The sequence below is a fragment of the Pantherophis guttatus genome, chromosome 16 (assembly GCF_059756535.1).
Source record: "Pantherophis guttatus breed Tessera chromosome 16, ASM5975653v1, whole genome shotgun sequence".
Classification (NCBI taxonomy): Eukaryota; Metazoa; Chordata; class Lepidosauria; order Squamata; family Colubridae; genus Pantherophis; species Pantherophis guttatus.
The window spans coordinates 6856320-6881903 of record NC_142078.1 but is presented as its reverse complement, the minus strand read 5'-3'; the positions used below and the strand labels follow the sequence as shown (position 1 = coordinate 6881903).

The 25584-nt window shown below is 44.2% G+C and overlaps 1 protein-coding gene across 4 annotated transcripts in view; it reads right to left on the bottom strand.

Moving 5' to 3' along the window:
* CDK5RAP2 (CDK5 regulatory subunit associated protein 2) overlaps positions 1–25584 on the bottom strand; it is a 105410-nt gene that overhangs the window by 40626 nt on the left and 39200 nt on the right. For 2 of the 4 annotated variants that reach the window (XM_087879544.1, XM_087879546.1), the window contains exons 16-21: positions 22682–22809; positions 19256–19374; positions 17764–17892; positions 6857–6910; positions 4739–4923; positions 385–844 (exon numbers count right to left, since the gene is read on the bottom strand). In XM_087879544.1, coding sequence (XP_087735670.1) covers positions 385–844; positions 4739–4923; positions 6857–6910; positions 17764–17892; positions 19256–19374; positions 22682–22809 — 1075 coding nt within the window. Of the gene's footprint in view, positions 1–384; positions 845–4738; positions 4924–6814; positions 6911–17763; positions 17893–19255; positions 19375–22681; positions 22810–25584 lie in introns of all 4 variants that reach the window. The other 2 variants (XM_060694869.2, XM_087879545.1) reach the window with 1 other exon arrangement.

Below are 25584 nucleotides of genomic sequence, written 5' to 3'. Positions count from 1 at the left end.
ACTCTCTGCAGCAACACAAACATTCATTGCACATATCCGGCCCAGGGGCCGTAGTTTGAGGACCCCTGATTTAGTGCAATATAAAAAATGCAAATAATTTTTCTGCGGACCACCAAAATTTACTCTCTTCTAGCACTGATGATGTTCCCTAGTTTGGTAATGAGACATCTCCAAGAAAAGAGAACACCAAGCTCAGAGAACACCAGGGATGACTTCTCCTCCTCCTCCTCCTTTCTGCAAACCCTACTCTCTTCTAGCACTGATTAGGTTCCCTAGTTTGGTGATGAGACGTCCCCGCAAGAAAACCACCGAGCTCAGAGAGCACCAAGGACCCCCTCGTTTCAACCCTGATCAACAAAGGATTCTCCTTCCATCGATACTCACTTTGTTTGCTTTGCCGACTGGAAGAAGAGCCTTCTGTGGATCGCTCTTGGCCGAGACGTACCTCTGCCGGCAATCCTGATCAAACCGAGAAGATTGGGTGGTGGCTCCGTCTTTAGAGACCGTCGTCCTTTTGCCTTCGTGCTTCGGCCTCGCGGCGCCCCCCGATGAGCCGGTGATCGTTTGGGTAGCCGTGTCCTTCACTTCCACTTTGGACGATTCGGTCTCCACGTTCAACTCGCTTTTGGTGTCCTCTTGGTCGGGGATGAGCTGTGGTTCACCTTGTTGCTTCAGCGAGACGTTGGCTTGCATAAGCTGTTCGAGTTCAGATCTCAGCTGAATAATCAGCTGCTTCAGATCCCCTTCCTCTTTATTCTCCAGATCATCGCTTAAACTGTCTCGATCGGCGATCTTCTGAGGATCTAACGGCTCGTTTGCAGTTTGGCTCTGTCCTTGTCTGCTTCTTTAGGCAGAAAGTGGAGACGGGAGGAGGAACAGAGGGAGAAAAATAACAAAATATTTTAAAAAAACCCCAAACATTTGTAAGAAAACAAATTCACCCGTTGCAAAACAGTTTCCAGGTTCATCATAAAGCCGGAACGAATTCTTTTTTTCATGTCAACCACCTCAAAGAGAGTCAGATGAGAAGGCGGAAGATTAGCGAAAACAGTAGGAGTCGCTTTAAAATAATAATAATAATAACAGAGATTCAGAAACAAACTTAATCCGACAGTTATCGAGAAATGATTACGTATAATTTGGCGAGAGTTTAAAAATAAAATAGCAGGCTGGTCAAAAAAAATCGTTTGATGGAAGCTGCTGTTTTCCCCTAGAAAATGGGAATCATTTTCTTACTTATCACAGTCAGGCAGGTTCTGGGGAGGGGCAGAGGGCAGAGAGAAACCAAAAATGCTCCGGAGGTGCCAAAGTAATTTTGCTGTTTTTCCAGAATAATGTTCTGACCTAGGTTTCCTTAGAAAGCATAAAGCACAATCTTAGTCCTCACAAACCTCTTTTATTCATACGGCTGTGAATTATCGTCATTCACAGTCCGAAAGGCTTCTTACAGTCTTTCAGGGGAGTGTTTACAAACACCCACCTTATCTCCCTTGGAACGCTGCCAGAGAGCTAATTTCCAGCCACAGGGCAAGGCCAAACTTGGCACAGAGTCACAGACAGAAGTTTCAAATCTTGAATCGGCCAGATGAACTAATTGCTTCCTGCAAAAGCTCACGTCCCGTTCGCTTCTCTTTTATGTCTTATGGGAGGGGCCAATTATCTCCAAGCCTTACTCCCAAGTCGACCCTGTTTCCTTAATTGTTCCCGTCTCCTGGCAGCTCTGCGCATGCACACACTGGGAACAGGCTCCCGCTGTTCTTCTGCCTCGCTGATATCAGATTCCAGAGACTCCAAATGCAGCAAAGAACTACCAGATGGTCTTGGCCCCCTCTCTGCCTCCGACGCAGAACCCTCGTCCGAGCCTTCCCCAGACTCCAAGACTGGCCCATGTTCCTCTCCAACCTCCTCACTATCCGAATCTGCTGCTAGCTTTGCTGGCCGCTGGTGGGCCACAACAAATAAACCATTCAAGAGAGTTAAGTCCTCAACTTACCCCAAATAGTGACCATTCAAAAGTTATAACAGGACTGAAAAAATGTGACTTATGACCGTTCTTCACAGTTAGGATCTTCTGCAGAGTTCACACGATCATGCGATCGAAATTCAGACGCTTGGCCACTGACTCATAGTTATGGCAATTGCAGCGTCCCAAGGTCATGTGATCCGCTTTTGCAACCATCCAGCAAGCCAAGTCAATGGGGAAGCCGGATTCACTTAACAACTGGGTGACTAATTTAACAGAATAACAGAGATGGAAGGGACCGTGGAGGTCTTCTAGTCCAACCCCCTGCCTAGGCAGTAAACCCTACATCATTTCAGACCACTTCAGATCAACACTTAATAACTGCAGTGATTCACTTAAGAATTGCATCAGGAAAGGCCATTAAATGGGACAAAGCTCGCTTAACACATATCTCGTTTAACAACAGAAAATTTTGCCTCAAACCGGGAGCATTTCACCCCTGATATAAGCCCTACCCCCAAAATAAGCCCCCGTTAAGATTGTCAGCCAGATGGGTGCATTTAGTACCGTATTTCCCCAAAAATAAGCCCTAACCAAAAATAAGCCCTAATGCGTCTTTTGGTGCAAAAATTAATATAAAACCCGGTCTTATTTTCCGGGAAATGTGTGTATAATACATACTTAATTTTACATGTCTTAACCACAGCTAGAATTGTATTTGCACAACAATGGGAAAGTGAAGAGATCCCGAAAGAGGATATTATAATTTAAAAAATATTAGAATGTGCAGAAATGGATAGATTAACACTTAAAATTAAGGAAAAAGAAGAAAATGAATACTTTTTAACATGGGACTTATTTTATCAATGGCTAGCCAATAAAAATAGAAGTTAGAAATATGGAAATACCAGAGAAGGACTACTTGTATAAAGAAGACCTTTTAAAACGGATAAGCAAATATTAGGATTACTATGAGATTAACACCAATGTGATGGATATTACTGTGAATATTATGATTACCCTTTTTCCCCGAAAATGAGACATCCCCTGATAATAAGCCCAATCGGGCTTTTGAGTGCATGCACTAAAATAAGCTCCCCCCGAAAATAAGCCCTCCCCAAAAATATTTACATGTGGAGCTGGAAATCAGGTCAGGCGGCAAGAAGAGCCCCATCTGGCTCCATGCATTCCAAAATAATAAGACCTCCCCAGAAATAAGGCCAAGCGCTTATTTCAGGATTCAAAAAAATATAAGACAGGGTCTTATTTTCAGGGAAACACGATATTATTTCTAAAAATTATTTGAACTCAGACAACACACCAGTAAATTAGAAATGGATTTTTTTTCTTTTATATATAATAAAAAACATTTTAAAACCTGAAAAAAAACAACACCCCAATTCCAGTAACAACCGCAGCGATCCACTTAACGACTCGGGCGAGAAAGGTCGTAAGATGAGGCAAAGCTCGTTTAACAACAGCAGAACAACAGAAACTTTGGCCTCAGCTGTGATCAGAATCTTGCACTGTGAAACCTTAGCAGTCTGCAATCTCTCCAGACAAAAAGAGAAACTCAATTTCGTTAGCTTGCAATTCTTCCTCGTTCGGAGCTGACAAACTTCGATAGGCCTGGAGCCTCTTTTTCAAAGGCATCGTTTGACATGGGTGGTCTCACCTGCTCGGCCGCCCTCCCCGGAGGAAGCATCTTCCTTCCACGCCACCTACCCCCCTGAATCGCCAGGAAAGAAATTCGCCCCATAAACGAAGACAATGGAGCAAAACTCCACCTCTCCTAATGACTTAATTGCGCGAAGGAATGAAACCTTTCCTGGAGGCGGCTAGCCAATTTCTCCCAGGTAAATTAGAGAGAGGGCCATTATCTCCCTTCATCTTTAAAATGCAATCGTTTCCTGTATATACATATATATATATATATATATATAGTTTTTTATTTATTTTCCATTTAAAAAAATATAAACATTTCATCTCTCCTTAAGCAGCGTGTCGTCTGGGTGCAAATATTTCTCTGCAACATCCTGCCACAAATTACCCGTGTTTCCCCGAAAATAAGACCCTGTCTTATTTTTATTTATTTTTTGAACCCTGAAATAAGCGGTTGGCCTTATTTTGGGGGGAGATCTTATTATTTTGGGGCGCGTGGAGCAAGATGGGGCTCCTCTTGCCATTTTACCTGATTTCCAGCTCTGCGTTTAAATATTTTCGGGAAGGGCTTATTTTTGGGGGGAGGCTAATTTTAGCGCTCGAAAGCCCAATTGGGCTTATTATCAGGGGATGTCTTATTTTCGGGGAAACAGGGTATATACACTGAACAATTATACCTTGTGTAACTCTTCATTTCCTTCGTAACGTATCTTCTAATAAAAATACAATAGTAACATTAAACATAGTTATTCTCATCATACCCGTGTTATCAATTGCCATTTTATTCTTATCTGAAACTTATAACAAAGAAAATATATGTTTAATTATTCATGTATTAACAGCAGCTAGAATTGTATTCACACAATATTGGAAAAGCGAAGAGATTCTTACTGAAGGGAAGGTAATTAGGAAAATATTAGAATGTGCAGAAATGAATAGACTAACGCTAGCAATTAAAAGAGAAAGAACAAACTGATTATTATATGATATGGGAAACATTTTACCAATGGTTAGAGAATAAAAAAGGAAATTGGAAATAAAGGAAGAAGACAACAAGAAGAATAGAAAATACATTAAGATAGAAATAGCCCGTGTCTTGAGCTGCTCACTCACTGAGATCCAAATTCTGCCACTCCGTTTTCCTTCAGGAGGCACACAGGCGAAGGATTCTCTTCCAGAGTATCACAATTGTTAGCCGCTGGGCTCTCTTCAAAGTATTTGCCGGCAACCGGCTCGGGTTCAAACTCCGGCGAGTTCAGAGTCTTGTAGGATTGATCCAAAGAATCCAAAGGAATGATCTGATGGAAAGAGGGAAAAAATGCTTTGGTCTTCGGCTGGTGGAAAGGAAACGTGTAAGACACCTGTCCATCAATCTAGAGACAGCATAAGTTGAGGATAGCCATCAACTCTGGCCAAAGAGAAAGACCCTGTAATAATAGTTTTTTAACTCCGTCCCATATTTGGGTAGACCAGGTTGCCCTGATAAAAAACACTTAATCTCTCCCCTGGTATAGCCGACAAAACTAGGAGAGCCCGTGGCTTAGAGGTTAATACATCTACCTAATATGTAAGCAGCCTGGGTTCGAATTCCAGAAGGGTATGGCTAGCTGACGAGAGCTAAATAGCTTGAAATAGATCTATACTAGTCTCCCTTTATTTCTTCGTCGGTAAAATATGAATTTAACACCCTGTAATAATGTCCTCCATAAGATTCGTTTTCCTGAATGCCAGAGTTGGGACACTTACAATGCAATGCAGCCTTGCAGACTTGGAAGACGGTACTGTCTTGGTTGAGCCAACACGAGGGGTTTGTGACTCTGTTCAACAACCAAAACAGAAATGCCCGTGGATGGATGCCCCCTTTGGGTCAAGGGTGGGATGGGATAGGGGGGAAAGGGAGGGGAGGGGAGGAACAAAAGAGAAGGCAAAAGGGGGAAGAAGGGGGAAGAGAGAAGGGAGGAGGGGAAGATGGGAAAAGGGAGAAGAAAGAAAGGGGAGGAAGGGAGAAGAGAGGAGAAGGGAGAAAAGAGAAGAAGGGAGAATGGGGAAGAAGGGGAAAAAAGAGAGGAGGGAAAAGAGAGAAGAGAGAAAGGAGAAGAAGGGAGAAGGAAAGAGAAGGGAGAAGAGAGAAGAAAAGAGAGGAGGGAAAAGAAGGGAGAAGGAGGAAGAAGAGAAAAAAGAGAGGAGGGAGGAGGGAGAAGAGAGAAAGGAGAAGAAGGGAGAAGGGAGGAGAAGGGAGAAAAGAGAAGAAGGGAGAAGAGAGAAAAGAGAAGAGAGGAGAGAGAAGGGAGAAGAGAGAAAGAAGGAGGGAGAAGGAGGAAGAAGAGAAAAAAGAGAGGAGGGAGGAGGGAGAAGGGACAAGAGAGAAAGGAGAAGAAGAGAGAAAGGAGAAGAAGGGAGAAGGGAGGAGAAGGGAGAAAGGAGAAGAAGGGAGAAGAGAGAAAAGAGAAGAGAGGAGGGAGAAGAAGGGAGAAGAGAGAAAGAAGAAGGGAAAAGAGAGGAGAAGGGAGAAGAAGAGAGAAGGGGAAGAAGGGAGAAGGGAGAAGAGGAAAGAGAGAAGGGAGAAGGAGAGGGGAGGGGAGGGAAGGGGAGGAACACTAGTAGGGCGATGACAAAAGAACTGGAGTTACTTCCTCCTGTCAGCCTGTAACTTCCGTGTGGCATACATAGGATTGTAAACCCATAAATCCTTGCAGGGCATTTGTCTTCACGCCACCAAGGAGGGCTAAGCTTCAAACACAACCAGGTTCCACCTATTCTTGAAGGCCCATCCAAGCAATTCTCTAGAACCGTGATGGCGAACCTATGGCACGCGGGCCCAAAGTGGCACGCGAAGCCATGTCATCCAGCACACGCGGCCTTCCCTGTTTGTCCTGTGGGTTTCTAGCATGCACGCGGGCACGGCAATCAGCTGTCCTTCGTGCACGCGGCAGTGTCAAAAACCGGTGTGCATATGCGCGCCGGCCAGCTGATCGTCGGCCACGCATGTGCGCTAGAACCCGGAAGTTCAGCTTTTCCGGAGTGTGGTCCTGACGAGCAGGTGCACACGTGAGATGTTTCCACGCAACCTTTTCGGCACTCGGTGCCGAAAAGGTTCACCATCATTGCTCTAGAATTTTGGAGCGTCGTACCCTTCCCCAATCAGTGAGAACCCTTAAAAAACAGGCCGCTGGGCCAATTAACTCCCACCTCGCTCAGCGTCTCCGGACAGTCGCAGCTGGGCGCGCTCACCTCTTCGTCGGAAGCCCCCAGCAGAGTCTGACTTTCCTCCGTCCGTTCAAGAAGCTACACAAAAGCGTGGAATGAGATGAAAAAAAGGCTGCATTGGTCAAAGGAAACTGAGTGATATGACGCATGTACAAACAAGTAATGCCTTTAAAAAAAAAAAAGGAGAACAGAGACACGCCTGCAAACAAGAGTAACAGATACGAGGTTATTCAGGATCGGCGCCGTCCCAAAAGATAGCAATAACAATAGCAATAGCACTTATATACCGCTTTACAGTGCTTTTACAGCCCTCTCTAAGCGGTTTACAGAGTCAGCCTCTTGCCCCCCAACAATCTGGGTCCTCATTTTACCCATCTCGGAAGGCTGAATCAACCTTGAGTCGGTCAGAATCGAACTGCTGGCAGTGGGCATAGTTAGCCTGCAATACTGCATTTTAATCACTGTTTTTTTGAACCCTGAAATAAGCACTTGGCCTTATTGCCATGCGCTCAAAAGCCCAATTGGGCTTATTATCAGGGGATGTTTTATTTCGGGGGAAACAATGAAGAAAGAAAGAAAGAAAGAAAGAAAGAAAGAAAGAAAGAAAGAAAGAAAGAAAGAAAGAAAGAAAGAAAGAGACAGAGATTTGAGAATTAGATGACATTAGAGGTAGGTAGAGAGAGATAGAAGGATAGATAGATGATAGATAGATGATAGATAGATAGATAGATAGATAGATAGATAGATAGATAGATAGATATTGGACATAGAGACAGACAGACCAACCAATAGCAATAGCAATAGCACTTAGACTTACATACCACTTTACAATGCTTTACAGCCCTCTCTAAGTGGTTTACAGAGTCAGCCTCTTGCCCCCAACAATCTGGGTCCTCATTTTACCCACCTCTGAAGGATGGAAGGCTGAGTCAACCTTGAGCCTGGGGAGATTCGAACTGCCAAATTGCAGGCAGCCGGCAGTCAGTAGAAGTAGCCTGCAGTACTGCACTCTAACCACTGCGCCACCGCCAAAATACAAAAATACTAAATACTAAAAATACTAGTCTAGTGAAGAGAAGGACCAGGGGAGACAGGATAGCAGTCTTCCAATACTTGAGGGGCTGCCACAGAGAGGAGGAAGGGGGTCAAGTTATTCTCCAAGGTATCCGAAGTCCAGACAAGGAATAATGGATGGAAACTGATCAAGGAGAGATTCAACTTAGAAATATGGAGAAATTTTCTGACAGGGAGAACAATCAACCCATGGAACAGAGGTTGCCTTCAGAACTTGTGGGAGCTTCATCACTGAAAGCTTTCAAGAAGAGACTGGGCTGCCATCTCTGCCAGAAATGGGGTAGGGTCTCCTGCTTGGGTGGGGGGTTGGACTAGATGACCTACAAGGTCCCTTCCAACTTTGTTAATCTGTAATCTGTAATATTTAGATCTGCCGGAATTCCTTGGTATGTTATAGCATTTAGCGTTTAATGGAAAGTTTACCGGGTGCCGCTTAAGCGAAACCAATTCTCCGGAGAGCCGTTTTCCCCGCTCGCTTAATGAAATTCCAATAAAATTAAGTGAGCAGCTCTCCCAAAGTTTGATTTTGAAAGAGGTTCTGCCGCCAGGCAAAGAAAAGAGGAGATGCCACCCGTCTTGAACCCCTTAGGCCTTTCTGGATTGCTACAGAATTCATTAATCAACCCTTTTTTTTTCCCCCTCCAGGGAAGGACACGTTTGGCTTCTCTTTCCAAAAGGTTTAAACCTGTCTGCAGAATCTACCACCGGAACAGCGGGAGATTCACAGCTCTGCCTTTTTCCCAAAATGTAAAATTCTTTATAAACTAAGAAAGCTAGGAGGTTTCTCTAAGAAAGGTTAATTTTCTGCATTCCGGGACGCCTTTAATTTAAGGATTTATTTCCACCGGGTCACGTTGAACTTCCGTTAATCCCTCGCGCACCGAGAGTGAATTGTTCGGGGGGGGGGGGGGGACAAGATTAAGATTGGATTAAGATTAACAGGGATCTTGTAGGTCATCTAGTCCAACCCCCCACCCAAGCAGGAGATCCTATGCCATAGCAATCCAGTGTCTCTTGAAAGCTTCCAGTGATGAAGCTCCCACAACGTCCGAAGGCAACCTCTGTTCCATGGGTTGATGGCTCTCACTGTCAGAAAATTTCTCCTTATTTCCAGGTTGAATCTCTCCTTGATCAGTTTCCATCCATTATTCCTTGCCTGGCCTTCAGATGCTTTGGAGAATAGCTTGACCCCCCTCCTCTCTGTGGCAGCCCCTCAAATATTGGAAGACGGCTATCCTGTCTCCCCTGGTCCTTCTCTTCACTAGACTAGCCATGCCCAGTTCCTGCAACCGTTCATCGTATGTTTTAGCCCCCAGTCCCCTAATCATCTTGGTTGCTCTTCTCTGCACTCTTTCTAGAGTCTCAACATCTTTTTTATAGTGTGGTGACCAAAACTGGATGCAGTATTCTAGGTGTGCTCTTACTAAAGCTTTATAGAGTAGTATTAGTACCTCATGTGATCTTGATTGAATCCCCGTTAATGCAATTTAGGATTGTGTTGGCTTTTTTGGCTGCCGCCACACATTGATGACTCATATTTAACTGTTTGTCCACTAAGACTCCAAAATTCCTCTCACAGTTGCTGCTATTAAGCCTGGTGTGACCCACTCTATGTGTACTTTTGGTTTTTCTTGCCTATGTGTAAGGCTTTATTTTTCTCTACATTGAATTTCATTTTTGTTAGGCCAATGTGTTCAAGTTTGTCAAGATCCATCTGGATCTTGAGCCTATCTTCTGGAGTGTTGGCTATCCCTGCCAGCTTAGTATCATCGGCAAATTCTCTGCCAAAGTGGATGGGTGCCTGAAGTCACACAAGATCACGGTCCCCCCAGAACCTTTTACTCTTGGCACACAAAAACCATTTGCAAGCCAATTGGATGCAGGAAGCGAAATCTTCCCGCTCTCAAAGAAACCGTGTCGGAGAGGAGACAGATCCCCGCATGGTAAGTGAGTCCGGCATGACAGGATGGGGATGGGGGAAGCGATTGCGGGAAGCATAAGGTATGTCAGTGGGTCAGGGGAGTCCTTGGGTGGCCTGACCCATCACTAGCCCCCCACATGGCCTTCCTCACCCTGAGACATCTCGTGCGCTTAACGTCCCACACATTTGATTAGCGAATGCATGGGTGAAAGCAGGGAGTGATCCCATTCAAGTTACGGGATTCACTCCAACAAATCCTTGGGTTACAAATTCGTAACTTGAGGATTATCTGTAGTAATTTTTAAAAAAATGGGGTGGGGGGAAGAGAAGACTTTGACAAAGGGACTGGGGTTGCCCAAGGCAACTCCCGTGCGAACTCTGAACATAATCTCAATTCTCAGCGGCTTCCGCTTCGGTTGCTGATAAGGAGAAAATGTCAGCTCTGCCTTGAAATTTCTCGACTGTGTCAAGGATTCAGCTTGCTTAGATCAATGACATTTCTTACACTCAGCCCGTGCTCTTAATGGATGGCTCACACCAAAGATGCTTGGCCGATTTCACACTCGTGTTGGCAAGGCTGCAGAAAAGGACATGAGGAGGAAATGATTTGATCTTCCTTCCGGCTGACTCGGTCTTCCACCTTTTTGGGCAAGCAAGGTGGGTGAAGGGACCGCGAAGGTGGTTCTTGTTTTGATGGGTGTTCAAAGCGGCATTTTAGAAGAAAGGGACAGGGCCTGCGTGCTCAGTGGCTCCTTTCCAGAATGAACAGGTGTAACAGGATAACTGTTGTGGCCCACCAGCTGCCAGCAGAGTTGGCGGCAGACTCAGACAATGAGGAGGTTGGGGAGGAACTTGGGCCAGTTCTGGAGTCTGAGGAAAGCTCTGATGGATGCTCTGCATCGGACACAGAGATAGATCCAGGGCCGTCTGACATTTCCCAGCCACCGGAGAGGCAGCTGCCTTTGGAGGCTGATATGAGTGAGGAGGAAGAACAGCTGGGGCCTGTACCAGATGCACATATGTGCAGAGCAGTTACGAGAGGAGAACAACGGAGGACAAGGAGTTGACTCGGGAAGCAAAGCACACATGGACGCTGAATGGCGCCTCCCTGGCTGGGGAATAAATAGAAGGAAAGGGGAGTGGGAGACCACAGTTCGTATTTCTGAAGATTTTGCTCATTGTATTTCGTGCCACAAAGACTGCTTGCCGAACTTAATTTGCAGCCTTTCGGCTGGGAGCTCAATTATCGTAAGGAACTGATAAGGTCTGTTACTGCAGTTAACTCCTTGAAGGACTCTTGCCTGGACTTTTCGGTAGGTAAATGCAATTAATTCACAAAAGGTAAATAAAGAGGGGTTTTTTTTGTGACAGGGAGTCTGTTTCTTGCTTCTGCTAAGGCTGGGGCAGAACAATAACAGAGTTGGAAGAGACTTTGGAAGTCCTCTAGTCCAACCACCTGCCCAAGCAGGAGAGCCTATACCATCCCGGACAATTCTCTTTTTAAAATCCTCCAATAATGGAGCACCCACAATTTCTGGTGGCCTGCCCTTCCACTGATGATTGATTGATTGATTGATTGATTGATTGATTGATTGATTTATTTATTTATTTATTGATTTATTTATTTATTTATTTATAAATTTGTGTACCGTCCTTCTCCCTGAGGACTCAGGGCGGTGAACAGCCAAGTAAAAGCATAAATTACAAACATTAAAATACAGTTAAAAAGATATATATAAATTTGGCCCATGATTAAAAACAATAACAAACAATTAAAAACATTTTAAAAAGTGTTAGGCCAGCCCGGCTTGCTGGAAAAAGAAGGTTTTAAGGGCACGGCGGAAGGCACCGAGGTCTTGGATTCTCCTTATCTCCTTATCTCTGGGGCAATTGTTCTAACTGTCAGGAAATTTCTCCTTAGTTCTAAGTTGCTTCTCTCCTTGATTATCCTTGTATTGTATCCTTACGGTTTATATTGATATTGATATTGTTTCCTGATTGCTTATTTGTACCCTATGACTATCATTCAGTGTTGTACCTTATGATTCTTGACGAACGTATCTTTTCTTTTATGTACACTGAGAGCATATGCACCAAGACAAATTCCTTGTGTGTCCAATCACACTTGGCCAATAAAGAATTCTATTCTATTCTATTCTATTCTATTCTATTCTATTCTATTCTATTCTATTCTATTCTATTCTATTCTATTCTATTCCATTCCATTCCATTCCATTCCATTCCATTCCATTCCAATATTTATTCTATTCTATTCTATTCTATTCTATTCTATTCTATTCTATTCTATTCTATTCTATTCCATTCCAATATTTATTTTATTCTATTCTATTCTATTCCATTCCATTCCATTCCAATATTTATTCTATTCTATTCTATTCTATTCTATTCTATTCTATTCTATTCTATTCTATTCTATTCTATTCACCCATTGCTTCTTGTCCTGCCTTCAGGTGCTTTCGAGTTCACTTTGGCCAAACGTTGGAAAAATACACATTTCCATGTCAGACCGAGTCCCAGCTTCTGCTCGATGGCGGTCAAACTGTCAAATTTCCTCCCCCTGAAAACATGCCCCACCCCCACCCCTATTGGCTCAAGGTGAAGAGAAGGGCTTCCGAGGATCGATCGATCTTGTTCAAATGATCCCCCGGTGGCCAAAAACCTTCAGAAGGTGCTTTTCCCCGACGAAGTGCTGATACGCCGCGTTTCGCAGCCAACTGGAGGGCCCCCAGAGGATGGACTCAGCACAAAGAGCTGCCGGTTTGTAAGCAGATGTTCGGAGGACGAGAGAAAAAAAGCAAAGCTTTTCATTCTTGGGAGAGCAAAATTGCTCCAGGTGTTAAAGGTCCCCAAGGAGTTGGAAGTTAAGAAGGACTTAAAGTAAGGGGTTAAAAGGATTGCTACCTTGCACTCTTTCTAGAAAGCTGGGGCAGGGGGAGAGGAGAGTGTGGGCTCAGCAGGTTTCAAAAGAGCTGAGAAAACAGCTTAGCTTGGCCACCATGGATAGAAAAACACATTCCTAATGAAGGATACGAAGATATTTTTGGATGAGGGCCAACCCGACTTAAGAACAAACCCCATTATCAGAGACCTATGCCAATTCATTTAATTTAATCCAGGTGGTAAGACTCAAGACCGAGGAAGATGCGAAACTAAATACACTGATTGTTTTTTTTCTGCAGAACTAATAAGTATGATATATAGAGTGAGGTCCTACAAGATCTCAAAGTTTCTGTGTCCCTCAATGCTTGATAGCTTCAAGAAGGACCTGGTTGGGGTGGATGGACCAACGGCTAACACTTTTGGGAAACTTTCCCCCAGGGATGTCCAACCTTGGTGACTTTAAGATTTCTGGACTTCAACTCCCAGAATTCCCCAGCCAACATGGGAGTTGAAGTCCACAGGTCTTAAAAGTTGCCAAGATTGGACATTGAATAAGATCTGAGCAGGATGGGTTGCAATATCAGGGGTCGGAAACCCATTGCTCTGGAGCCGCATGTGGCTCTTTCGTCCCTCTGCTGCGGCTCCGTGTTGCCGGTCGACTCCACAATTGATAGGGCTTTTGGTTAGGACGGGTAGAGGAAAAAGGACGCCGCTCTAGGAGGAGAATCTATGGTGGGGGAACCGGACTTCCGGTCAGCAGAGGAAAAAGAACACCATGCTAGGAGAAGACTCTATGGTGGGAAAACCGAACTTCCAGTTGGCTCCAGAATTGAACGGGGAGCTTCTGGTTAGGACTTTTGTGGCTCTTTGAGTGTTTAAGGTTGCCGACTACTGGGTTCCATCAACTCCAGAATACTCTGTCCAAGGTCCTGAAGTACATTCTCCCTATGCTTTTATTTCTCTGAGGATCATCGGTCTTCGAGGCTCTCCATGGACTAAAGCAACCTTAAACACTCAAAGAGCCATAACGGACCTAACTGGAAGCCCCCACCCAATTCAATTCTGGAGCCGACCGGAAGTCTGGTTCCCCCACCATAGAATCTCCTCCCCCTTTTCCTCTACCTGTCCTAACTGAAAGCCCTACCAATTGTGGAGCCAACCGGCAACAGAGAGCCACAGCAGAGGGATGAAAGAGCCACATGCGGCTCCAGAGCCGCGGGTTGCCGATCCCTGGACTAAAACTAGACCAAAGAACCGCAATGTTGGTTCCCGAATTGGCTCCAGCAACTACAACTCACCAGGTGGAGCCAAGATGCTTATTGGGATGAGAATTCAAGTCCTTTTAGGTACCACCCTAAGTGGAAATCACTGCCCTATACCATTTCGGACCAGTGGCTGTCCAGTCTCTTCTTAAAAGCCTCCAGTGATGAAACACCCTGGTGGGTGGTGTTTCACTTCTGGTGGCAAGCCGTTTCACAGGTTAATTGTCCTCACTGTTAGGAAGTTTCTCCTTAATTCCAGGTTTCTTCTCTCCTTGATTCGTTTCCATCCATTATTTCTTGCCCTGCCCTCTGGTGCTTTGGAGAATAGTGCACCCGGAGGCTGCAGTTAGTCCAGAATGCGGCTGCACAGGGGATTATGGGAGCAACAGGGTGCTCACATATGACACCTCTCCTGCGCGAGCTGCACTGGCTTCCTGTGGTCTTCCAGGTGCGCTTCAAGGTGTTGGTGACCACCTTTAAAGCACTCCATGGCTTAGGGCCGGGATATCTGCGAGATCGCCTTCTGCCGCCAATAGCCTCCCACCGACCAGTTCGCTCGCACAGAGAGGGCTTCCTCAGGGTGCCGTCGGCCAGACGGTGCCGGCTGGCGACCCCCAGGGGGAGAGCCTTCTCTGTGGCAGCACCTGCCCTCTGGAATGACCTACCCCCTAGAGATACGCACGATATCAGACCTCCGGACTTTTCATCGGGCCCTGAAAACACACTTATTCCATCTAGCCGGGTTGGCTTGATCCCATCCTCTCAGTTTTAATTGAATTCGGTTTTAATTGGGTTGTTTTAAATTTTGGGCCGAAATTATTTAATTGTTTTTTAAACTGTTTTTAAATTTTATATGCTATGTTTTATCTCGGCTGTACACCGCCCTGAGTCCCGCAGGAGAAGGGCGGTATAAAAATAAAATAAAATAAATAAATAAATAAAATAAATTGTCCCCCTCCTCTAGATATAGCTAGAAGACACCCACAGAGAGGATTTCTGGTAGCGCTGCCTGGATCCCCAGAAAACTTTCCACAATTTTAAAACATCTCCTCAAGAAAAGAGGAAAAAAAATGGGTGAGGGCACACCCCCCACCTTCAAGGTGGTGCCTCCCTCTGTTTTCCCATCAACTGGCAGCCTCCTTAATGCCAGCGTGCCAAGAGACGGACAAGGTTGCACCCATTGCCAGCACGACTTCATCTATCTTGTACCCACGGTCTAGCGGTTTTATGCCCCAAATCTGCTGGAAACAGTCAAAACCCCCCCCCCTCAAAAACAGGTTCTGCAAGCATCCTATTTTCCAGCTCTTTGAGTCAGAAGTCCAATTTAAGCACTCAAGGTAGTAAATGTCATTCTGGCGCTTGGTTTTTGATCCAGAAAAAAACGATCCAACTTGTGCTCTTTTTTTAAAAAAATTTTTTTTAAAAAAATAGCAAGCAGTATGTCAAGTTTCCGAAAGATGCCCTAATTAATTCATGAGCCATGATCCAAACTTCAAAAGAAATATAGTCATTTGATTAGGAGCAACATTCCGGCAATACTCGGATGCAGTTAGGACTGATCCTACGTAGATTTACGTTCCCCTATGACCCTGTCTCTCCCCTCCTCTCTGGCCATGTCATAAATCACATTCTCCAATTAACCACTTTGGCTGGCTGTGAAACCTAACACCCTCCTTCTGATTGCGGTCAGGAAGAATGTATGGAATGCAGCTTCAGTTAGGGAAATCAATCAGCTCTATCAGTTCTCCCTCCCTCCTGCTCATGGCAACTTGAAAGCTTTGCAAGTTGACAAGTACACTTCCAATGGATTAAGCGGGCATCACGAATTATTGAAAATTGCCGCTGCGTTTTTTAAACATTTGTGAATACGTGAGCTTCCTTCCCGGGAAGCTTTCAAGAAGAGCCTGGATTGCCATCTGTCAGAAATGGGGTAGGGAGGGTCTCCTCCTTGGGTGGAGGGTTGGACTAGATAGATGACCTACAAGGTCCCTTCCAACTCTGTTAATCAAAGGAGAGAAGCAGCCTGGAATGAAGGAGAAATTTTTCAACAGTGAGAACAATTAACCAGTGGAATGATTTTCTTCGAGAAGCTGTGGGTGCTCCATCACAGGAGGTTTTTATGAAAAGATTGGACAATCATTTGTCTCTGGACTAATATAGGATCTCCTGCTTGAGCAGGGGGTTGGACTAGAAGTCCTCCAAGGTCCCTTCCAACTATTATTCTTAACTTTCTTCTGAAGCCTTCAGCAATCATCTTGCAAATTCAAGGAAGTTGGATTAACCCCTATCCTGGCCTTTACTGGCATGCCCTAAAAGCTATCAAAATCACATTAATTTGATAGGAGCCAAAATTCTTCATGATCAAGGCTTAGCTCGAACGCTTATGCTCAATTTGACAGTCGATCTCCACTAATTCCCCCCCTAAAAAAGGATAACTTTTTGCTTCTTGATTATCCACAGTTCCCTTTTCTAAAAGACAACCTACAGTGGGAATGTTCCAAAGTTGAATTTTAGAAAGCTGCTCCCTATTTCTCTTAGGGCTCTCAGCTGACTTCTGAAGAAGTCTCAGATCACCCAATTTCGATCTGTTTGTCTGGTGTCAAAGGTGCCTGTAAAACCTTAAATGATTTCAGTGAAAGTTTTAGGAGGATCAAGAAACCCAAGTCTCGTTTTACCACCGGCAAGACTGGCAAAAATGTTTAGTAATTTGTCTGCCAAATGCTGGAAATGCAATCGGACCCCAGGTACTTACTATTATATGTGGTGGACCTGTATCAAAGCAAGAAAATATTGGGAGAAAATACGTAGCTGGTTGGAAAAGATAATTAAACAGAATATAGATCTGAAACCAAAAGTATACTTGCTGGGCATACTGCCGGAGGGTTATGATAAAGGGACCACATATTTAGTTTCGCACATATTGACAGCAGCAAGGATTACATTTGCAAAATTTTCCAAATTGTAATTTGGAAAAATGAGAACACCCCGCCAGATGAGGATGTAATTCAAAAAATTTTAGATTGTGCTGAAATGGACGGACTAACCTTAAAAATAAAAGATAAAGAAGACACAGAATATTACCTGATACAGAACAGATTTTATGAGTGGTTAGAGACAAGAGGTAGAAATTAGAGGAAGAAAGACTATGAATGTATGAATTAAAAATAAAGATGGTTTATAACTACAATCATGCCAATATAGTGAACAAAAATGTAAATAAGCTAATATAAAAAGAAACTTAGTTAAAATTACTTGGTTATATTATCACCATTGTTATCAATATATGTGTTAATATTTATTACTGTTGTCAGGTTTCGAGGTCGTCTCAAATAAATTGCATTTCAAACAAAGTCTTTGATGAAAAACTCCCATTTATTAAGCATGACATTCTGACTCCGACTCCATTGCAGCCAACACTGACTTCCAGACCCAAAACCCTCCCTTTCCGTTCCCCACTCCCCTGCACTCATTGGCCATCTTCCAAGTCAGTCTACCCCTAATCTACTGCTCGAGCTCAAAGGAATTTCCCACCTCCCATCCCATCTCCTAGGGGATATTATCTCCAGGGAAAATAAGTAGGTGAAAAGTCAAACGTCCCTTTCCAGACGCCTCCGCTTCTCCTTCTTATGTCAGCACTAGAGTAAATGCAGCTTGAAGTGCTGACAACTGTCTTTTCTCTGGTCCTTCTTTTTTTTGTAAATGGTATACCCTAACTGTATTCAAAATGTTTATGAATAAAAATATTTTTTTAAAAAAAAAAACCCAAGTCTCACCTCGCTTGTGTCTAAGGATTTTTGCTTCTCGTTTCCCGAAGGATCTGACGTGGAGAAGTCAAACGGTTTCTTTTTCAGTTCTTGGATGACCCAGTGCATTTCCTTCACCACTCCGAGGAGCTCGACAAACTGAAACCATGAAGAGAAGCTCTTGAAGACCGTGGGAACTGTTACATCATTCCAAAAAGTTCCTACGTTCATGTTGGAATGGATGGTCCATGGCCAAAAAGCCCTGCCTGACTCCCACGACCCAGGAAATTCACATTGGAAAGGGCTATCTGAGGTACCTACCTACAGATATTGGATTAACAAGCTGGTTATTGATTAGGTAGACTATGCCTTTCCTGCAGAGGGGATTCTAAAAAGTCGGGGCGTTTATTTCTATCCAATGCAAAGATGAGGTAGACTCCATGTTTTGGGTTTTTAATCTAGAATCTGACTCTCCTTGTGATTCTTGTAGAACTGTGTGGTTGGAACCTGAAGGTCATTCTAGATTTGCTACTTCAAATATCTCCCACATCCGGATTCCTTGTGATTTCCTTGCAAATTTATGGCATGCATAAAGCAGCACCTAGGATTGGGACAACTTGTCACGGCCAACTCATCATGGCCAACTCATCATGGCCAACTCGCCATGGCCAACTCATCACAGTCAACTCATCATGGCCAACTCATCATGGCCAACTCATCACAGTCAACTCATCATGGCCAACTCATCACAGTCAACTCATCATGGCCAACTCATTACAGTCAACTCATCATGGCCAACTCATCATGGCCAACTCGCCATGGCCAACTCACCATGGCCAACTCATCATGGCCAACTCATCATGGCCAACTCGTCACAGTCAACTCATCATGGCCAACTCATCATGGCCAACTCGCCATGGCCAACTCATCACAGTCAACTCATCATGGCCAACTTGCAACAGCCAACTCATCATGGCCAATTTGCCACGGCCAACTTAAAACGGTCAACTCATCGTGGCCAAGTTGCCATGGCCAACTTGCCACGGCCAACTCATCATGGCCAACTCATATAAGACGCACCCAAATTTTCACCCCCTTTGGGGGGGGGGAGGAAGATGCGTCTTATACTCTGAAAAATACAGTATCTCTTCTCTGCAAACATGGAGTCAGGGGTTTTCTTTCTTGGGGTTTTGAACGGAGGCACGCCTGACAGACACAGTGATGTTAATGAGCTTTCTGGTAGACATAGAACAGGGGTCAGCAACCTGCGGCTCTGGAGCCGCATGTGGCTCTTTCATCCTTCTGCTGCGGCTCCCTGTTGCCAGTCGGCTCCACAATTGATAGGGCTTTTGGTTAAGACACGTAGAGGAAAAAGGATGCCACGCTAGGAGACTCTATGGTCGGGGAAACGGACTTCCGGTCAGCTCCAGAATTGAATGGGGGGCTTCCAGTTAGGACCTTTGTGGCTCTTTGAGTGTTTAAGGTTGCCGACCCCTGACATAGAAGATGGGAAGCCAAATACCTTCTTTTTAAGCTCCTCTACAGAGAGTTGGTCTACTGGACAGTCCCACCGATGATCCTGGTCCCGTAAGCAAATGCTCATGTACGACGTCTGATTGCTCCAAGATAAAGGGGTGTCTTCTAGGGGGAAAAAGAAAGGGGAGGGGGAAAAGATCCCCAGCATTTATTTCACAATCCATACAGTTCCAGGCGGAATATGCTATAGATAGTCCTTGGTTTACAAACCTTCATTTAGTGACATTATAAGGGCACTGAAAAGGGGCTTATTGGCCAGTTTTCACATTTACAAATGTGGCAGCATCGCCATTGTCATGTGATCAAAATTCAGATGCCTGGCCACTGGAATGTATTTATGAGAGTTGTACTGTCACAGGTCATGTGAGACTTAAGTCTATCTATCTATCTACAGTATCTATCTGTCTCTCTGTCTGTCTGTTTCTGTCTATTTGTCTATAGCTCTCTATCTTTATCTGTCTGTCTGTCTGTCTGTATTTATCTATGTCTGTCTAACCATCTATCTGCCTATATCTCTCTGTCTATCTTGTCTATTTATATCTATCTATCTATCTATCTATCTATCTATCTATCTATCTATCTATCTTATTCTATCTATCTATCTATCTATCTATCTATCTATCTATCTATCTGCCTCTGTCTATCTGCCTCTGTCTGTCTGTCTATCTCTCTATGTCCAATATCTCTCTATCTATCTATCTATCTATCTATCTATCTATCTATCTATCTATCTATCTCTATCTGTTTGTCTGTATCTATCTATCTATATCTGTCTGTCTATCCATTGATCTGGCTCTATCTGTCTATATCTTGTCTATTCATATCTATATAGATCTGGCTATATTTGTCTGTCTATCTTGTCTATTTATTTCTATCTATCTATCTATCTATCTATCATTAATCTACCTTCTACCTTTCTCTCTATAATTATCTCTCTATTGTCTATCTATCTATCTAGCTACCTACCTACCTATCTCTGTGTATCTGTTTGTCTGTATTTATCTATCTATATCTGTCTGTCTATCCATCGATCTGGCTCTATCTGTCTGTCTCTTGTCTATTCATATCTATATAGATCTGGCTATATTTGTCTGTCTATCTTGTCTATTTATTTCTATCTATCTATCTATCTATCTATCTCTCTATCTCTCTATCTATCTATCTCTCTGTGTGTGTGTATGTATGTATGTATGTATGTATCTATCTATCTATTTATCTATCTATCTATCTATCTATAATCTATGTTCTACCTTTCTCTCTATAATTATCTCTCTATTGTCTATCTACCTACCTACCTACCTACCTATCTCTGTCTATCTGTTTGTCTGTATTTATCTATCTATATCTGTCTGTCTATCCATCAATCTGGCTCTATCTGTCTGTATGTTGCCTATTCATATCTATATAGATCTGGCTATATTTGTCTGTCTCTCTTGTCTATTTATTTATTTATATCGATCTATTGATCGATCTATCATCTATCTATCTATCTATCTATCTGCCTGCCTGCCTGCCTGCCTGCCTACCTACCTACTTATATCTATCTACCTACCCACCTACTTACCTATCTGCCTACCTACCGACCAGCCATACCCTTATTTGCAAACCTGGAGTACTCTTCCTGCTTTTCAGGTCTCTCTGCGTTAATGTGATTCTGGCCCATTTAAAAGTATATGTTGAATTCAGCACTTTTAAAAAAAACATCACCCTGTCCGTCAGTCAGATTTGTACAACCAAAGGCTTGGCCTTACCACAGAGGCTGGAGGGAAAGATATTTTCCCGTCTTCCCGCTGCAGCTGTTCCTTTTCTATCCCTCTTAGGTATCCCCTCCTTACACCCCCCCTGGATGTTTTTACTTGCTTTCCTGACATCTTAAGACGCACCCCTGCGTCTCCCCACTAGCTATCAACATGCGTTGTGGATCTGCTGCACAATTACGGTTTGCATCCGTAACGTGGCGTTTTAAAATTAATTTTAAGCAGGCGCACGAAAGATGGAGGAAGGGGGGAGCGAAGGCGTGCACTTGAGACAGAGAGAGTTGGAATTATTCTTCCGTAGTTAAGATTTTTGTGAAAACGAGATAGAGGTCTCGAGGGGAGCAAAGGAAAGTTAAATAACAATGCCAGTTTTATTTTATTTTATTTTTTTATTTTTTTTTGCGCTATTGGCACAACGGACTAACGGGAACTGAATTGCAAAGAGCGGCTTACGTTTGTTTAAGGGTGCAATTTGTGTGGTGGGAAGCTGTCATAAGCAGCTTATTTCAAATCTAGATTAAGGGGGGAAGGAGAGGAAGGGAGAAGAGATGGCAAACAAAAGAGACCTCCCGCCTCCGTTACCAAGCTCAGCAATGCCAGCAGATCGCCAGAAAACCACAAATCAGTTGGGTAGATCTTCCAGAGGTCATTTTACAGGAAATCCATTTGGAGGCAAATGGGGTTACCCGGAAACAAAGTATGATTTTCATCACTTCTCAATCTTCCATATTTTATACAACTCCGAGCTGTCCACTCTTCAGTTTGCAAGTTGTCTTATTTAAGATCATTTTCCTACTTCTGGTTCTTCTCAAAACTCTGAGAAGGCTAAATTGGAGTTCCCAGGAGCTGAAGGCTACCCTTAAGCCAATGAGTTGCTAAGTTATCCCTTGGGTATCTTCTCCAAATATATAGAAAACCAGCAATTCTCATGTCAAGCGTAGGCCAGCAGAGAAGACACAGCCTTGCTGGTTGAGGCCAAAGCCCAACTGGTGTTCTTTGTCCTGGTTGACCAAATGCCTCAGGAAATTTACAAGTGGAACATGAGGATGGATGCTTCCTAAAATGGAGCCATGAACATGAGGATGGATGCTACCTAAGATGCAGCCATGAACATGAGGATGGATGCTACCTAAGATACAGTGATGAACATTGAGGATGGATGCTACCTAAGATGCAGTCATGAATATGATAATGGATGCTACCTAAGATGCAGCCATGAACATAAGGATGGATGCTACCTAAGAGGCAGTCATGAATATGATGATGGATGCTACCTTAGATGGAGCCATGAACATAAGGATGGATGCTACCTAAGATGCAATCATGAATATGATGATGGATGTTACCTTAGATAGAGCCATGAATGTGAGGATGGAAGCTACCTCAGATGGAGCCATGAACATGATGGATGCTACCTCAGATGGAGCCATGAACATGATGGATGCTACCTAAGATGCAGCCATGAATGTGAGGATGGATGCTACCTTAGATGGAGCCATGAACATGAGAATGGATGCTACCTATTGCGCAGCCTTGAATATGAGGATGGATGCTACCAAGCCATGAAAACTGGTAGTCCTATGTAGCCCTTTCCCCATGAACCCATCTATTCTCTTGGGCCAGCAAGAGGTTATTTTGCCACCTATTCTGCTCACCTTCCTTCCGGTTATCCCGGATTTGCTCTTCCAACGTTCTCCGCAAATTCCAGGTCTCCAAGATGCCTTCTTCGAGTTGCTTCCGCAGGGCCAAGATGGTGTTTAGCTCCTCCTGCAGATTGCTTATACTAATTTTAAAAAAAGAAAAAGAAAAAAGAACAGAGAATAATTTTTAACTGAGGACCAAAGGAGACCAAGCTCGTGAAACGTTTGGAAAAAAAAATTGTGCTCTGGACGTCTTTTTGTTCGTACATAAAAGATTCTCCTTCCAAAGGAGAAAAAGAATGAAGTCGCTTTTAAAAACCTCTTGAAAGGACAGGATAAACAGATCTTTGGAGAAGATTAAAATAAAAGTTAAAAAACAAATGCGTCACTTGTCCCTGTGGTGGTGTCATCTTTCAAACTGTTATGACATCCTTGAGCTTCAAACTTACCGTATTTTTCAGACTATAAAACACACCGGAGTATAAGAAGCACCAAGATTTTGAAGAGGTAAACAAGAAAAAAAAAAAAGTTTTTTGCCCTCCCCGGGCTCCAGGAGCACTCTGCAAGCTTCCCAAACCCTGTTTCTCGTTTTTGCCAAAAATGGCCCTTTTTTGGCAAAAACAGGGCACGCAGAGGGTTTGGGAGGCCTGCAGAGTGCTCCTGGGGACTGGGGAGGGCAAAAATGCGACGTGTGAGGGGGTTTGGGAGGCCAAAAACGGGCCCGTTTTTCACAATAATGGGGCACGCAGAGGGTTTGGGAGGCCTGCAGAGGGCTCCTGGGGGCTGGGGAGGGCAAAAACGCCCTCGTTTTTGCGAAAAACATGCCCGTTTTTGGCCTCCAAACCCCCACCCCCAATGTGTCACATTTTTGCCCTCCCCAGCCTCCAGGAGCAGTCTGCAGGCTTCCCAAACCCTCAGCACGTCCTTTTTTTTGTGAAAATCAGGCCCGATTTTGGCCTCCCAAACCCCCCCCCCCACACACACATCACATTTTTGCCCTCCCCAGTCCCCAGGAGCACTCTGCAGGCCTCCCAAACCCTCTGCACGGCCCGTTATTGCGAAAAACGGGCCTGTTTTTGGTGAAAACGGGACGTGCAGGATGGGGTTTCGGGAGGCCAAAATTGGCTGCATTCGGTGTATCAGACGCACCAATATTTCCATCCTCTTTTAGGGTGGGAAAAAGTGTGTCTTATACTCTGAAAAGTACGGTATTTTTTCCTCAGCAAGGAAATGTTAACAGTCTTGAACAGTAACAGAGTTGGAAGGGATCTTAAAGGTCATCTAGTCCAACTCCCTGCTCACGCAGGAGACCTAGACTAGGGATTCGGACCGCCGAACTGCTGACTTTTCTGATCAACAAGTTCAGCGTCTTAGCCACTGAGCCACCTAGCCACGACGACACAAATTTATCCAGAATTTCTAAAGCCTTCGGAGAGATCTATTTATTTCAGGAGATAAAACATTGATATTTTTCCCCCAGGCTGCCGAGTTCTCGATCTCTCTTCTTTATTCGCTTTTATCTTCACAACAGTCGGGCGAGGTAGGTTAGACCCAGGATGCGTTACAGGGCTCAGCAGAGGTAATCCTCAACGTACGACAATAAGTAACAGAATAACGGAGCTGGAGGTCTTCTAGTCCAACCCCCTGAATGGAGCTCAAAATTTCCATTGCTAAGCAAGACAGTCGCTTAAGTAGGTTTTGCTCCATTTTATGACATTTTCTCCCACGGCGGTTAAGCTAAATGCCGCAGCTATTAAGCTATGAATCATCCGGTCGTTAAGCGAATCTGCTCATCGGAAGTTTACTAATGATGATCACATGACAAGTTGCAAGTACACGGATTTTGATCACGTGACCGCAGGGATGTGCAACGGTCCTGTGAAAACCGGCCATAAGTCCCCCTTTTTTTCCCCCAGTGCTGTCCTAACTTCGGTCACTGAACAAGTTGTCGTAAGTCGAGGACTGCCCGTGTACCGAATAAGCTTTGCAGCTGCATCAGAATTTGTCCACCTCGCCTCGGAAGACGGATATGCGAATTGCAGCTTAGAAATTTAGGCTGGTAGCCAAACCTCTGAACTTTACGCTCATTGCTACATGCAAAGGAGAGACATGAAAAGCTAAAATACCTGAAGGGTTTGGCCAGCCCTTCTTCAGACACAGTGGGGAAATAAAACAGCCAACAGCAGGCCGAATGCTTTTTAAATAAAGTTCCTTCATCCAGAGAAGATGGGTTTTTTATAAAAAAAAGGGGAGAGGGGAACTAAAGAAGAAGAAGGGACTTTTAATACGATTAAATGCTCCGTTCTTTGAAAAAAGTATAAACAAACACAAAGGCAATTTTTCAAAGTCGGCTCCCTGATTCTCCATGAAATAACCTTTCCCTCCTCCTTTTTACTTTTGAAAGGAGCCAAAATGGTTGCTTGAAGAGGGAGGGAGGGTGGGAGGGAAGGAAGAAAGGAAGGAAGGAAGGAAGGAAGGAAGGAAAAAATGGGGAGGAAGGGAGGGTGGGAGGGAGGGAGGAAGGAAAAATGGGGAAAGGGAGGAAGGAAAGAAAGAAAGAAAAATGGGGAGGGAAGAAGGAAGGAAAAAACTGGGGAGGGAGGGAGGAAAGAAAAACTGGGGAGGGAGGGAGGGAGGAAAAATGGGGAGGGAGGGAGGGTGGAAGGAAGAAAAGAAGGAAGGAAGGAAAAATGGGGAGGGAGGGAGGAAGGAAGGAAGGAAAAAATGGGGAAGAAGGAAGGAAGGAAAAAATGGGAAGGAAGGAAGAAAGGAAGGAAGGGAGGAAGGAAGGATGAATCTCAGAATTAAGCACTGCTTGGAAAACGAATAAATACATAAATGTCAAAAGGCTGCACATTCATTTCCTTAATGAAGGGCATTACTTGATTAAAGGCGACACGGCTGGGATCCAGTTCTTG